At 40.5% G+C, this 14,576-nt stretch overlaps 1 protein-coding gene and 1 non-coding gene across 2 annotated transcripts; one reads left to right on the top strand and one right to left on the bottom strand.

Annotated features, from left to right (window-relative positions):
* The first annotated feature begins 985 nt into the window (after positions 1–985).
* On the top strand, positions 986–1,073 carry trnay-gua (transfer RNA tyrosine (anticodon GUA)). Its single transcript is given in 2 exon segments — positions 986–1,022; positions 1,038–1,073. It is a non-coding gene; the product is annotated as a tRNA-Tyr (tRNA).
* A 3,438-nt stretch (positions 1,074–4,511) lies between these two features.
* LOC116681453 (cystatin-F) lies at positions 4,512–5,997 on the bottom strand. The gene is made up of 4 exons (XM_032509624.1): positions 5,723–5,997; positions 5,409–5,540; positions 4,619–4,630; positions 4,512–4,526 (listed from the first exon to the last, which is right to left on the bottom strand). The coding sequence occupies exons 1-4, from the start codon at positions 5,942–5,944 to the stop codon at positions 4,512–4,514; spliced, it is 381 nt and encodes a 126-aa protein (XP_032365515.1). The 5' UTR covers positions 5,945–5,997.
* Between the last annotated feature and the right edge of the window lie 8,579 nt (positions 5,998–14,576).

The raw sequence follows: 14,576 nt of genomic DNA, 5'->3' as shown, positions 1-14,576 counted from the left end.
AAAAGTTATCTTTAAGAATGGCAGCAAACAAATGACACCTCACGGTTTACCAAATTGCAGATGTGCCTTCACAAACAATATTGTGTTATCTCATAGGTACTGGAAGCCACCAATTTCTTGTCTGTGTTACAAGATTTGCAGTGAACGTTGTATTGTCAACTGGTGTGTTACTTTTTGACTATGATTTATACCGTAGCAGTGCAATTATTTTTCCCAGGTTTGATTTCCATCCACCGCAGTTGCATTTACAGTTTTGAAGCCATATACAACATTAACATTACATGTTTTCCCCAGGTTTCTTCTTTTATTCAGTGATATTTCAATATCCTTGTGGGAGTCATCCCAAAAGGATTAATAAAAATAAGTCTAAGTCTATCTCGGAAAAAAGTTTAAAAAAATCTGAAAATCTTCAGGGGATGTAGCTTTTGGCTTTTTCCTTGCAAAGGTTTTTTTTCCAACAACATTAACAAGCATACCATTAGTTACGGTGCCGGTGTTTGTCACGATGTGGAGAGCTAATACTTGCAGGTAGTGTGGCCGGGTGGTCTAAGGTGCTGGATTAAGGTTCCAGAATCATCCATCCATCACCTTGCTGAGATTGTTCCATGTTAACCTGAGGTTCAACAAGTAATTGTGATAATCTCTATATTGATCAAAATAATCGTGATTATCACTTTGGCCATAATCGTGCAGCCCAAAGAGATCTAATGTTTTATCAAACCAGGTTTGGCAAGTAACCTTTCTGCTGACTTCTTGTTAAAAAAGCAAGTAACATCACTCAAAGAAAGCTACTGCGATGGCTGGGAATCAAACCCAGGTCAACTGCTTGGAAGGCAGCTATGCTCACCACTATACCACCATCACTAGACAATACAATGTTCACTTCAAATCTTCTAATACATCTGGGCATTGAGACTGAAAGTGCGTCCAGGGGTCCTGTGTTATCACATTCACAAGAATGGGAAGTGCATGTATGTGTGCGCTCCCTTCGATAGCTCAGTTGGTAGAGCGGAGGACTGTAGAGGCAAAAAGCTGAAATCCTTAGGTCGCTGGTTCAACTCCGGCTCGAAGGAGAAGTTTTTTTCCAGAGTTTCCCTTCAGGGATCAATAAAGAATTTCTGATTCTGATGTAGAGATGGACAGACGACCCAAAAACCTAATACTTCTTGCCGAGACATGACATGAAACAAAAAAAAGAGGTGTGGTAGATATGAGCGCAAAAATCCTTTTACGACAGGCTTTACGTGAGATTCATGAAACGTTCGTATCAAGCCAATCAGAGCGTAAGAATGATCGGACATTGATAAATGCAGCAGCTGGAAAGCGACTTGATTTTGCCACTAAGAAGTGATAGTAGTATTTTGATGAATTTGCGTCACGTACGACACTCTTTTCCATCATATTCAATAAATAAACCAGATTGTTCAATCCATTCCTCTACTTCTATGCAAAGTAGTCTCATCCAGGACCTATTGCACCCTAAGCAAGAATCATAAACCTAGACCAATGAACAAGGAGCCATGTCCTGCTTGTTTGTTCCTCATATTTTTTCTCAGTTGTTTCTGTAGCGTGCAGTTGAAGCAGGATATGAAAAATTGCCAACATGCTGTACTACAATTGTGCTGGCTCCTAATCTGGGTTAATTTAACAATAAACTGGATTTAACAGTACAGATTAGGGTTTGAACAGGTCCTGCCTACAGGGCTCGTCCGGGAGTTGAAGCCAGGATCTCTCACACCCAAAGGGAGAATCATACCGCTAGACCAACGAAAAGTAAAATCATTTTCAGCAATTAGCAATTAGCAATTTTCCATCAAGTGAATGTGATCAGTCAGTGACTAGAAAGGCAATTGTTAAGTATTTTGTTTGGCATGTAGTGTTTTATAGCTCCACTGCCATATTGAGCTTTCTGACTATAGTGGACAAAAGACTATTTTTGAAGCAAAACATTTTACCAACATTGGAACTTGAATTTGGGTAAAAAGGAAATGCAGCTTGAAAAAGGAAATGCAGCTTGAAAAGGGAATTGCAGCTTGGATTTGTCACTGACTTGAAAGACTATGGTCAGGTAGATTGTCATGGGGTCTTTTCACGGCTCCACTGAACGAGTCAGTTTCCCGATATCATTTGACAACAGGAAACATTTGATACAAAATATTTTTACCAAAACACAGACTTCATTTTGTCAGTAAAAAGTGATAGTAGTATTGTGATGAATTTGCCACGCCGATGACACTCTCTTTTCCATCACACTCAATAAATAAACCAGATTATTCAATCCATGCGTTTACTTCTAGGCAAAGTGGTATCATCCGGGACCTATCGGACCCAACGTAAGAATCATACCCATAGACCAACGAGCCATGAAACACAGAGTTTTAGCAATTTTCCATCAAGGAAATTCAGCTACGATCTGTCAGTGAATAGAAAGGCAATGGTCAAGTAGTTTGTTTGGCATGTAGTGTTTTTTGGGTTCACTGCCAGATTGAGCTTTCTGATTATATTATACGACAGACTACTTTTGAAATAAAACATTTGAAAAAAAATTTCCATTGCGTGCAGTTGAAGCAGGATATGAAAATTTGCCAACATGCAGTACTACAATTTTGCTTCCTCCTAATCTGTGTTAAATTAACAATAAACTGGACTTTAAATTACGGATTAGGTTTGTAACAGCTCCTTCCTTCAGGGCTCGTCTGAGAGTTGAACCCATAATCTCTTGGACCCAAAGTAAGAATCATACCGCAAGACCAACAAGCCACTTAAAAACACCTTATTAGCAATTTTCCATCAAGTAAATGTGACTAGTCAGTGTCTCGAAAGGCAAAGTAGTCCCATCCAGGACCTAGCGCACCCTAAGCAAAGTTAAACATTTGGTAGACCTTATAACTATCATTTATGTGAGCTTCCTGCTTACCTTGAAGAGTCTTGAAGGAGTCTACTGAAGCAATGATGAGCCAATACCTTGTTAAAAAATGTTATCAACACCCTTCACTCTTTGCAATTTTCTCTGACATTGTTTATTTTAGAATATTGTAACCAGCATTAAGTGAGTAGATTTAGGTCTGTATGAATGTGGGCCGAGCATTTACCTCGGCTGAACTTGTGAACATCTCTTTGGCATATTCCCAGTCTGATCAAGTCCAGGTGCTGGAAAATCTGTGATTCTCGTTTTGAGGGAATGGGATCTGCATGTGCTTTCTTACCAGGAAGTTTCTGGAGGTCCAAATGGCATCTTTGATGGCGGCCAGGGTGAGCCACAGATTTGCAAAGTTACATGCTGGTATCTGTTTCTTTGGCCTGACGGATGGACAGATGACCCAAAAGCATAATACTTCTTGCAAAGACATAACAAGATACAAAAAAAAGAGTTGGGGAGATAGAGTTAAGCCCTGACAGAATAGAGAACTACAGACAAAAGTTGTGAAATAGTGCCAAGTGTGACCAGAAGAATCGGAAAAAAAAAATAGAACTTTAAAGTACAAACCTTTTTTCAAGAAATCTTTATTGTGCTCACATTGGCCCTCATGTCTGAAACGTGCATACTACCTAAAACCGGCGTAGGACGGGCGTAGGCCGATTCCTACGCAAAGTTCGGCAATGTATGTGGAGTACATAGGTCTCCAAATACATTGTTTTTATTAAGATTAAAGACCAAATTGTTAGTTTTTACGATTTTTTTTTTTTTTTTTTAAACAAAAAAAACAACTGATGCTGAAAATACAGTGACTTTGAGGTGGTTGAATACTGGCACAAGCACATGAATGGAAGTTGTGATTCTTTGGTTATTTCTGAGATTGAGACAACAAAAGCCATTCTTTAAGGGTGGTAGCAAACCGATGACTCATCACAGTATAAAAAAACGCCTTCATTGACAATATTGTGTTATCTCATAGGTACAGGAAGCCACTCGTCTCCATGAATGCCTTTCTTAGCATTTATTTTCAGTCTGTGTTACAAGATTTGCAGTGAACATTGTATTGACCAGCAGAAAGGCAACAGGTGTGTTACTTCGACTATGATTTATACCATAGCAGTGAAATCATTTTGCCCAGGTTTGATTTCCAGCCACTGCAGTTGCATTTACAGGTTTTGAAGCCATATACACATTCCCATTACATGTTTTACCCAGGTTTTTTCTTTTATTCAGTGATATTTCATCCCAAAAGGATTAATAAAGATAAGTCTCTCAGAAAAAAGTCAAAAAAATCTGAAGATCTTCAGGGGATGTAGCTCAGTGGTAGAGCTCATACTTTACATGTGAGGACCTGGCATCTCCAGCAGGTATTATGGTAGAGTCTTTAAAAGAGCTGCAGAAGATATTACCTCCTGTGGTAATCTGGACAGCACAACAAGGACTTTAAATGTACATGTTTTTCTTAAAGAGCTGAAGATTTGAATGGTTTAAATAACTGAAAGAACACAGAAGTGACAGAGTCTAAGAATGTATGGAATGAAAAGAACTAAATAGAACAGCCTTCTCACAATGAAATGTGTTTGAGTACAGTAGCTCAGGGGTTCTCAACCTGGGGGTCTCAAGAGGGTCGTACTTAATTCATAGGGGAATCGTCAAGTAGTTGAAAAAAAAAAATAGACTGGGGAATGGTTTTTACATTACCAAGTTTGGTACCTGGAACAGAGAAAAGGGTCTGAAGGTCGGTCGAGAACACAAGGGAAAGAATTGAACTTCAAAAGTATTAGTGGTCTGGACAAGTTGGGCCTCAATGAAGAGTCCTTCTGCAGACTGGTTGCATCTCCATTTATCAGCTATGTATCTGACACAAGCAGAGCATTACAGCAGGAGCTGCTGTTGGCATGTTAGCTACAGTCAGATTCCAGCGTGCATCTCTAGTTCCCAATTCAGTCGTGCTTTAGACTCACACCATGCCCACCAGGTGGGGCATTAACAGCTAACTAAATATTCAGACTATTTAGTCATGAGTTTTAATCCCACAGAGTTGAAATTAAACCTTCCAACAGCAAAATATATACAAATGTGTATTTCTTGTCTAGGTAGTGGAATCTCTAAGATGCAGAGTCCCTAGAACTGTGGCGGTGTAGTCTCATCTCCATTTAGAGCACAGACAAGCTTGCCTAGTCACTTACTGGAATGTGTGACTCAAGTCAGAAGTGGCATATCTGTGAGCTAATGACAGCCCTGGTTTATAGTGGCCCATTTTAATAAATATTGGCACAGAAACCCAGTTAAATAAGTTTATTCACAACGTCAGTCAGAATCAGTGGTTGACTTTACATTCCTTTTGAAAAAGGACTCGTGAATCTTCCCAAAGGATTACATTAACGGAGAAGGTGCATTTAAGTTCCTGAAATATAAAAAGCAAACAATTAGTGCATCTTGTTTAACATTGTGTTTTTCCTTGAGTTTCAAACACAACCTGAAGTCTTACACTTGCCTTGGGTTCAGAGTTGGAATCACAGTCGCTAGCAGCAGCGTTGCCTTTGATAGCAGCAGTGTTGCCGGTCTTGCACGTTGTACGTCCCAGGAGCATTTCCAGGAAGTAGTTCAAACCTTGGACAACCTAAAGTTACAGTAAACAGGACTCAGACATGTGAGCACCAATAAGACAACGCAAGTCATTGAATAGTTAAGGATTAAGGCCAATGTCAAAAAGAAGAAAACGCATGAGTTCAGAGATTAAGTAACAAGTTTGACATTGGCCCTAATCCTCTTCCGTAGTAGAAAAATAAAGTTTAACGTTACCTGAACTTGAGCCGATGTAATGTCCAGAATTGCGTAATTAAACATGTCTTCTGTGTTGGCTTTGTTGAATTCAACCACAGCAAACTGCGCCGCTTCTAAAACATCAGTGCGGTTCACCGGGACTTCTTGTGGGCTACCGGGAGGCAGAGGAGGAGGAGATTGTCCAGTTACAAAGCGGCCGGTGAAAGCAGAAACAAAAACGCAAACCCAGACAAACAGCATGATCGCAACAGGTTGTTCTGCAGTGGCTATTAGGAGTCCTGTTGTCGGTTCTGAGTGGACTAGTTCAAAGCCGAGTTAATATACCGTCTAGAGAAACATACACACACCTGTTTCCTATCTGTTGATGAACACCCACACAGGTGTTTCCAGTTAATCTGGCTGATTAGACCACACCCCGGGACTCTGTGGGTGTCCTTTTGGTGCGTTCGTGCCACCTGGGAATATCAGGGACCGCCCCCATCATTACATTGTTTTTCTGACTGCCAGCAAATGTCTAATAAGGGAGAACTCCCAGTCTCGGGAAACTTCCGGATTGGTACAAAGGGGCTTAATAGGGAGTGAGATAGGGAGTGAACAGATGTGTGTTCCTCTTTTCTGTCATATTGGCGTTTGGCATAACAACTTGTTGCATTACTGCCACCAACTGTTGGGCATAGCCTAGAGCAGGGGTTCCCAAAACTTTCAGCCCGCGACCCTCGGTAACGGTGCAAGTGACTCGCGACCCCCCCCCCCCCCCCCCCCCCACTATAAACATTGCGCGCAACCGCGCACGCACTACAGGCGTATCCAAACATGAGCATATTGACAACACAAAATAACACAACAGCCATGACATTATTCTACAGTAATTTACTCATTACTTTAATTTGAACTTAATCTCACCTAATGAGGTGGATGTGCAGTATGTTAGGAGCACAGCAAGTTAAAAAGCTCTATATTTTAATTTAAAATAGTTTTTATATACATTACACACTAGGACAAAAAAAAGAAAAATCCCTTTTACATATTTCGGCCATACAGTATTCGGTATTTCGTGGTGTTGGTTTTAATCGGTCTGGAGTAACAACTGTGGGCATCAGCAATGGGGTGAAGGTAAAGCCAGAGTTGGTAACGCTGCTACCACCATGAGTACGGCGTGGATGGACTCCGTTCTGGACCAGAAGGCACCGCCGGGCGCTCGCTCTGTGGACGGAGCGGTACACGGAGCTAGATACAACTTTATACATCCTCAAACTGGCTGGAATCACACACATCCTCTCCAAGGAGTGCACCAGCAGGGACATTGTCTGGAGGAAGTTCAGGCAGAACTGGCAGAGGAGCTGAGACACGAGTTTAGAGGAGGAAAGGGAGCGGGGCGCGGTCCGAGGAGCAATGCGCACCACAGCAGACACCAACACGGAGGCAGTGACAGGTTAGGTTAGGTTATAAATGTTCAAAGAAAATACTTTTAGGTGTTATTTGCATGTTTACATACCATATTTTTCAGATGTGAATGGAATAATTACGTTTTACTATGCCATGATATGAATTATTGAAACACCTGGGCAACTCAAGTGTATTTATCATGACAGATTATAGAGTTTAGAATCTTGCGGTTCCAGTACTTTTGGAATCCCGGCAGTTGTAGTGTTAATGTTGGAGACGCTACTCGGAAAGAAAGAAAATCAAAACAGCTGTTCCCTTTTTATTTAGTTGCTTGGTTTTATTTTAAATTTAGCCACTAGTTTTATCTTGTGTTAAAATCATGGCTAACATGCTATTTCTAATCGTTTTTAAATTTTTTTTTTATTTCTGGAAATCAACTCGCGACCCCCCCTCTCTGGCTCGCGACCCCCCTGGGGGTCCCGACCCCCACTTTGGGAATCACTGCCTTAGACCACTCTGCCACACTACCTGTAAGTGTCAGCTCTCCACATCGTGACAAACACAGGCACCGTAACTAATGATATGCTTGTTAATGTTATTGGAAAAAAACCTTTGCAAGGAAAAAGCCAATACTTTATTAAAAACGGCCAATACTTTATTAAAAACCAAAACCAACCAAACGGGAACGTTGTGTGAAGGTACGGCGCAACCGCAGGGGAACGTTACAGTTGGTTGGTTCTCTTAACGTTTAGGGACCGTTATAACAAGGAGGGAATGTTCCCTAAACGTTAGTTTTTGGTTTGGTTCGAACTAACCTTTAGAGAACCAAAAACTAACGTTCTCTAAACGTTCTGTGTTAGTGGGGTACTTATCGCTGTCAAAAGGTATGGTGTTATGTCTGACAATGATACTCAATACAGGAAACATGACAATGCATAATATTTTTTTTTATTCTTCAAGTTTGTCTTTTTGTCGTTAATGGCCACAAGTGAACAGTTCCTTTCTGCCTTTGACCGACATATTTCGGCTTGTTTTTCCAGCCCCTGAGCACGCACAGCAGAGCAGAGTGGCGCAGCGGAAGCGTGCTGGGCCCATAACCCAGAGGTCGATAGATCAAAACCATCCTCTGCTAGTTACAATACTTTGTACCAACAGTAAATATATTTCCAGTCTGATGTTTAAAATAGTGTCTGTTGCTGCAAGTGTCTGAAGTGAAATGTCTCTGCCGGCTGAAGAGTAAACTTAATAGTTTGTCAAGTTCATTTCATCCATAAAAATAGAAACTACAGTGCTCATACCTGCTGTTACACCCATTAAAACTGGAGCATAAAACAATAAATACATTACACTACAGTTAATAAATACAGTAAATAGAAACATGTACGTTTAAATTGCTTGTTGTGCTGTCTACCAGTCAGATTACCACAGGAGGTAATATCTTCTGCAGCTCTTTTAAAGACTCTACCATAATACCTGCTGGAGATGCCAGGTCCTCATACATGGAAAGCATGCGCTCTACCACTGAGCTACATCCCCTGACTTTCAGAGTTTTTTTTTACTTTTTTCTGAGATAGACTTAGACTTATCTTTATTAATCCTTTTGGGATGACTCCCGCAAGAAAATTGAAGTATCACTGAATAAAAGAAGAAACCTGGGTAAAACATGTAATGTTAATGTTGTATATGGCTTCAAAACCTGTAAATGCAACTGAGGTGGCTGGAAATAAAAAAAAAATGATTGCACATTAGAGAACTGCATTAATGAGAAATTGAACAGGTGTTCCTAATAATCCTTTAGGTGAGTGTAAATCATAGTCAAAAAGTAACACACCTGTTGCCTTTTTTACAACGTTCACTGTAAATATTGTAACAGACTGAAAATATCTGAGAAGAGATGCATTGGTGCTTCCAGTACACTGTGATGTGTCATTGGTTTACTACCACTCTTAAAGTATGCCCTTCGTTGTCGGCAGGATTTGAACCTGCGCGGGGAGACTCCAACGGATTTCTAGTCCATCGCCTTGACCACTCGGCCACGACAACCTGACAAGCAGTGCTATACCTGTTTGCACAAATGTTCATAAACTTTTTAATTGGTTAGTAGTTTCAAAGTGCAAATCATAGAGGCAGCTTGATAGATTGATATGCTCCCTTATTTGTACCATGACAAAGATTTAATATTTTATCAAATTGGGTTGGGCAAGTAACCTTTCTGGTTACTTCTTGACAAATAAAGCTAGTGACCAGTCGATGAAAACTGCTGTGATGGTTGTGAATCAAACCCAGGTCACCTGCTTGGAAGGCAGCGATACTCACCATTATACCACCAACGCTGGACAACACACTTGATGTCTTTAAAGGTTGGATTTTTACTTTTTATTAAATTAAGGCAATAAGCTCAATTTCCAAAAGATGATTTTTTTAATTTCTCTTTTTGGTCAACTTCAGCATGGATTCTTAAACGCATTCATACCACTGTATGCATGTATACCTGCATGCAATTCTAAATGTAGGCCAAGTATGTACTTAAAAAAAAGAAACGGAGCCATATTGACACAAAAAAAGATTTTTACAGCAGAAAGCACCATTTTAAGGACACACAGCAGACCTACAATGAAATTGTAATTGCTCTGCTTTGAATATAGCAAGAACCTTCTTCATCATAAACCTGAATGTGCAGTACTTGATCCACATGATCCACTTGCTGTCCCTCTGGCTGTTCCTCTCTCTGTCCCATTTATGTTTTCTTCCTCCTCACTCTCTTCTTCATCCTCCTCACCCTCTGGAATATCCGTCTCTGTGTATTACGACTGCTGTCATATTTGTTTCTGTGATTTGCTGTGTGTGTGCATGAGTCCTGTGTTCATATTGTTTTCACATGCATGATGAGCTGTGCGATAGTGGGGAGATAACTGGTGGAAGCAGACATGCCCAACCCATGATTTTGTTTTCTCCTGCAAACATGTACTAAACCTAAATATATCTACATGTATTGACTATGGCCTAAATGCTGGAATAGCGCCACTCATCAAATGATGTGCCAAATTTTAAGCTTGGGCATTCCTTGTTAGTATAATGGACAGTTTCTCTGCCTGCTATGCGGAAAATCGGGGTTTGATTCCCTGATGGGGAGATTTTTCTACCAGCTGCTAACCAATACTACAAGGCCTTGAGAAAGTCCCGGAGAACACCATTGATCTGAAGCTCAATGTTGATGCTGTCATGTAGTTTTCTAATTAGCCAATTTCTGATCAACCCATATCAATTGCATTGGATGAAAACCAGGAATCCTAACCGCTAGACCATATGGGACTGACCACATATTAATAACAGGCATTTCATGAATCAATTCATAGTCTGGCTGGAAACAGGCCTTCTCTTGAACGAGAACGAAGAAGCTTCTTAAGTAAGTTTTATCTTGAAGCTTTTGAGTGTTCTTTAGGTTTTTATCTGCTTTAACTATTACCGGACAGCGGGGGCACGGAGCAGAGCAGAGCGGCCGTTAGGGAGGAATCCTCCTCCGGGTTCAGCTCCATTTTGAACTGGTGGTAAAAAACTTACCGTTGGAACTTTATAACAAATACAAATGTGTACAGGTTGATTTCTGTTAATGACAAACACAACTATAGTCAATAGAAAAATAATAAATATATATGAAAAGCCGTCTTGGTTCATCTTTCCACTGTTCCTACAATCACCACTCTGGTCTGGTTGGAAACTAAAGGATCTAAACTAAAAGGATGTTCCTCTTTAACTAAAAGGTCTATCTCTGTAGGGATCCATCCCATAATGTTGTCACACACTTAGAATAATGATCTGAGTCTGTCAGCAGCAACAACACAACCTTTAGTGGACGCTGACTTTACCTTTAAATTAGGAGTTTAAACAGAGACAAAACAGGAAGAATAAATCCATCAAATCAAGTCCCCAATAATCAGCATGTGGCCTTGTTTTATTTCAGGTAGTCAGCATGGAGCTGTTCCACATTCCCAGACATTTAAAACAAGTCAATCATTGGCGTTATTCTACGAGTCAGATGAATCAATCAGCTGTTTGCTATTTGAGCTGCTCTGTTTCCTGCTGCTCCGTCATTCTTTAGTGTCCTCTGGAAACAGGTTGCTGTCCTTTATGTTTCTTTTGGATGACATCATCAGTGTCTTTGCTTTAGTCTGAAGAAACTCCAACAGATTTAAAACCACATGCAGTCACAGAAAATACAAACAGGGAATAGAAAATGTCAAACAAACAAAGAATATGAAATGAAAAGTCCCTAAAGTAGGAAAATATAATGTTAATATACCAAACAACAATAACTGGAGAGCATCCAATTAAACATGTCCAACTTCCAGTACGTTGGTAAAGAAGAGGAATGTTTGGACATATTACAGATTCATTTTATTTTTATTTAACCTTTATTTAACCAGGAACAATCCCATTGAGCTACAGTAATGATACATAAAAGACAGGACAATGGTTCCAGAAACAGCTACTGGTTTGGATTCCCTCCTTACTGAACAGGGCCACAATCAACATGGACAGAGCACACAGAATCAACGGCAAGGGTACGATGACACATACACTGATTTGAAGGTGTCTGAGGTACCAGGACCGTCAAGCAGTCCTTCAGGGGGCACCAGGAAGGCCCGATTCAGGACTCCAATGCAACGCTGCACTTTAAGCCAGGCTACAGTGCTTTCACCGTCCAGCAGCACCAGGAATGTATAGGAGTACAGCGTAAATTACATGCTAAAGGTATCTCAAACTCTCTTATTTATCCGGCCACCCTGAAAGAGACCCGCGGAGGTAGAACGCTCACATTCACTACATCCAAGAAAGTGGACATGTTCTGTCGGGAGCTGGATAAAGATGATGAAGGGACATCCATGCGAGGCGCTTCCGCAGCTGTGAATTAGTGGAGTCTGGAACACTGCAAGGTTGACTCGAGGGCACTGTATGTAAGTTTGGGATCCAAGCTTTAAATGAACATTTAATTAGGCTGACTGTTCAATTTATAATCTATATTTATTACTCTCACTAGGATGGTGTGCTTTTTCAGTTGTGAACTTTATGGTAAAAAACTAATAATTTATGAGAATGTTGGTAACAAACAGTAGGGGGCAGCATTGCCCTATTGCAGCAACTAGTCTGCCTAAATCGAAGCTGAAGAATGTGTTTCCTTTGGTAGTGTTTTAATGGAAACACGTTATATTTCCTAATCTTAAATGGTCGTTACTGCTGGTCAGCCTTCAATGTGGAGAGAAGATCAGAATATAAGAACACAGCTATCAGGGCATGAGGAGGAGGAGGAAACAACTTGGCTCTGAAACATGTTCACAACGAGGCAGTGTGAATGCGCTGGTGATCTTTAAGGCGACTACTGTGAGAAAACCTTTTCCCACATTGATCACACCAGTACGGCTTCTCTCCAGTGTGAACACGCCGGTGGCTTTCAAGGGTACCACTATGAGAAAACCTTTTCCCACATTGATCACAGCTGTACGGCTTCTCTCCAGTGTGAATGCGTTGATGTGTTTTTAGGTTAGTCTGCACTGCGAAAGCTGCCCCACATTGATCACAGCTGTACGGCTTCTCTCCAGTGTGAATGCGTTGATGTTTTTTTAAGTTACTCTGTCGTGTGAAAGCTGCCCCACATTGATCACAGCTGTACGGCTTCTCTCCAGTGTGAATGCGTTTATGTCTTTTTAGGTGACTCGGCACTGTGAAAGCTGCCCCACATTGATGACAGCTGTACGGCTTCTCTCCAGTGTGAACTCTCAGATGAATCTTTAAATATCGAGATGTTGTGAAGGATTTCTCACAGTTCTGACAGTGGTGACGTTTGGGTCCCTCTCCTCTCCGTTTCTATAGCAACAGACAAACAGAGAGTTAGTGAACAACCTTCTTTAAACCCTGGATTTTCTCTTACTCACAATTTTAACTCCTCATTCAATAATTTATGACAAAATGAAGGAAAATATTGCTGACATGTTTTAATGAAAGCAAATGCACTCTTCATGTTCTGAAATATTCTAAATCTTTCAGGCAAACTTTAATGAAACAACTGCAACGCTGTAATGAAACAAGAAAGTGTGGCAGATGATGGTGGACCACCTGAATGCGTAAGCAGTCTACAAATATTATACGAACACTTTAAAAGTCGGCAGAAGATACTGTTACTCAGGAACTTACCATTAAGATAAATTAAAACACGTATCTACAATGCTAGAATATGATGCATAGCCTACATACCTCCCTCTAACTCTGTCTCTCTCTTGGACTCTGAAATCTAGAAAATATACAAATAATGAAATTAATCAACTAAATGTCCACTGTATACATGACTGTAATAGTGTATTCATCAGTTTAAAACTGATGTAATAATATATATAAAAACCATTGAAGTGTCCTCTCCCCTCACCCCAGGATGGCAGAAGTTCATTCTGTGAATGGGGGGTGACAAGAACCCCTCCCTCCTCGTCGTGACCATTTTGACCGAGCACCTAAACACGCATCCCTACTGGACTATTTCCTGCCATTAAACCTCTCACACATTGCCACACAATCATTGTAGTACACTTTAACTTTAACATTCTGTATGGCACCACGCCCTCTTCTCTCACTCAAACCTTTACCATAACCTCACAAGCGGGGGGGGTGACTTCTTGCAAGCATAACCTATGCATCAGTGGCCTCCCATTAAACCACTTCCTCAATTGACTGCACACAGCTCTTTTTTAACGTGGCCAACTTTAATTGATGATATTCTATAATCATGTCTACTACAAAAGAAATATCTCAACACAATATGCATTTATGATCATTAAATGAAGAAATCAGAGCCTGTGTCGCCTAGTCAAAGTGTAGGACTAACTACCTGTTTTAAAACTGCATCAACAGCTCACAATGTCTCGTTTTTACTTTATTGGCCTACATGAAATAACAAATATGAGTTGATATGTGTGAAACATTACAATTTACCAACACATGAATTGATCATTGTGAATGATGTGGGACTTCCAGCTGGTCACCGTACAATGCACCAGAATGCGGGAAATCACAAGAATATTTTTCACCAGCCGCCACTGTGATATATTAATACAAACAAAAACCCTTGAGGTGTCCTCGTCCTGTTGCACATGAGTGTACAGTAGTCTCCGCCATATAGTTACTGGTCCAGTGAACTAAGACTATAAATAAGGAGGATTGGACATTAAAGAATTGTAGAATCATCCCAAATTATAGTCCTGGTTTATTGGAAAGAAAACACACTGTGTGCTAAGAATGGCAAATACAATGCACATGGAAAAGGGATATACTGTTATTCTCATGAATACAAAAAGAAATAAATGATGTAAAGAGATGTGCTGGTCTCTGGCCAGTCTGCTGCTGTTAGAACCGTTATAGAAACACGTGTAGAGGAAGTTATACATTATTCTTCATCACTGACTCATTAAGAACTGTATCAGCCTTTGCTAATGATCTCAAC

Source organism: Etheostoma spectabile, unplaced genomic scaffold (genome assembly GCF_008692095.1).
Source record: "Etheostoma spectabile isolate EspeVRDwgs_2016 unplaced genomic scaffold, UIUC_Espe_1.0 scaffold00018627, whole genome shotgun sequence".
Classification (NCBI taxonomy): Eukaryota; Metazoa; Chordata; class Actinopteri; order Perciformes; family Percidae; genus Etheostoma; species Etheostoma spectabile.
This window is presented reverse-complemented; position numbering and strand designations above follow the sequence as displayed.

Excerpts from the sequence above, each read along its gene's own strand:
- LOC116681453 (XM_032509624.1), bottom strand. The coding sequence starts at position 5,944 with ATGCTGTTTGTCTGGGTTTGCGTTTTTGTTTCTGCTTTCACCGGCCGC. Across the intron at positions 5,541-5,722 it reads TTACATCGGCTCAAGTTCAG|GTTGTCCAAGGTTTGAACTA; the intron begins GTAACGTTAAAC and ends CTGTAACTTTAG.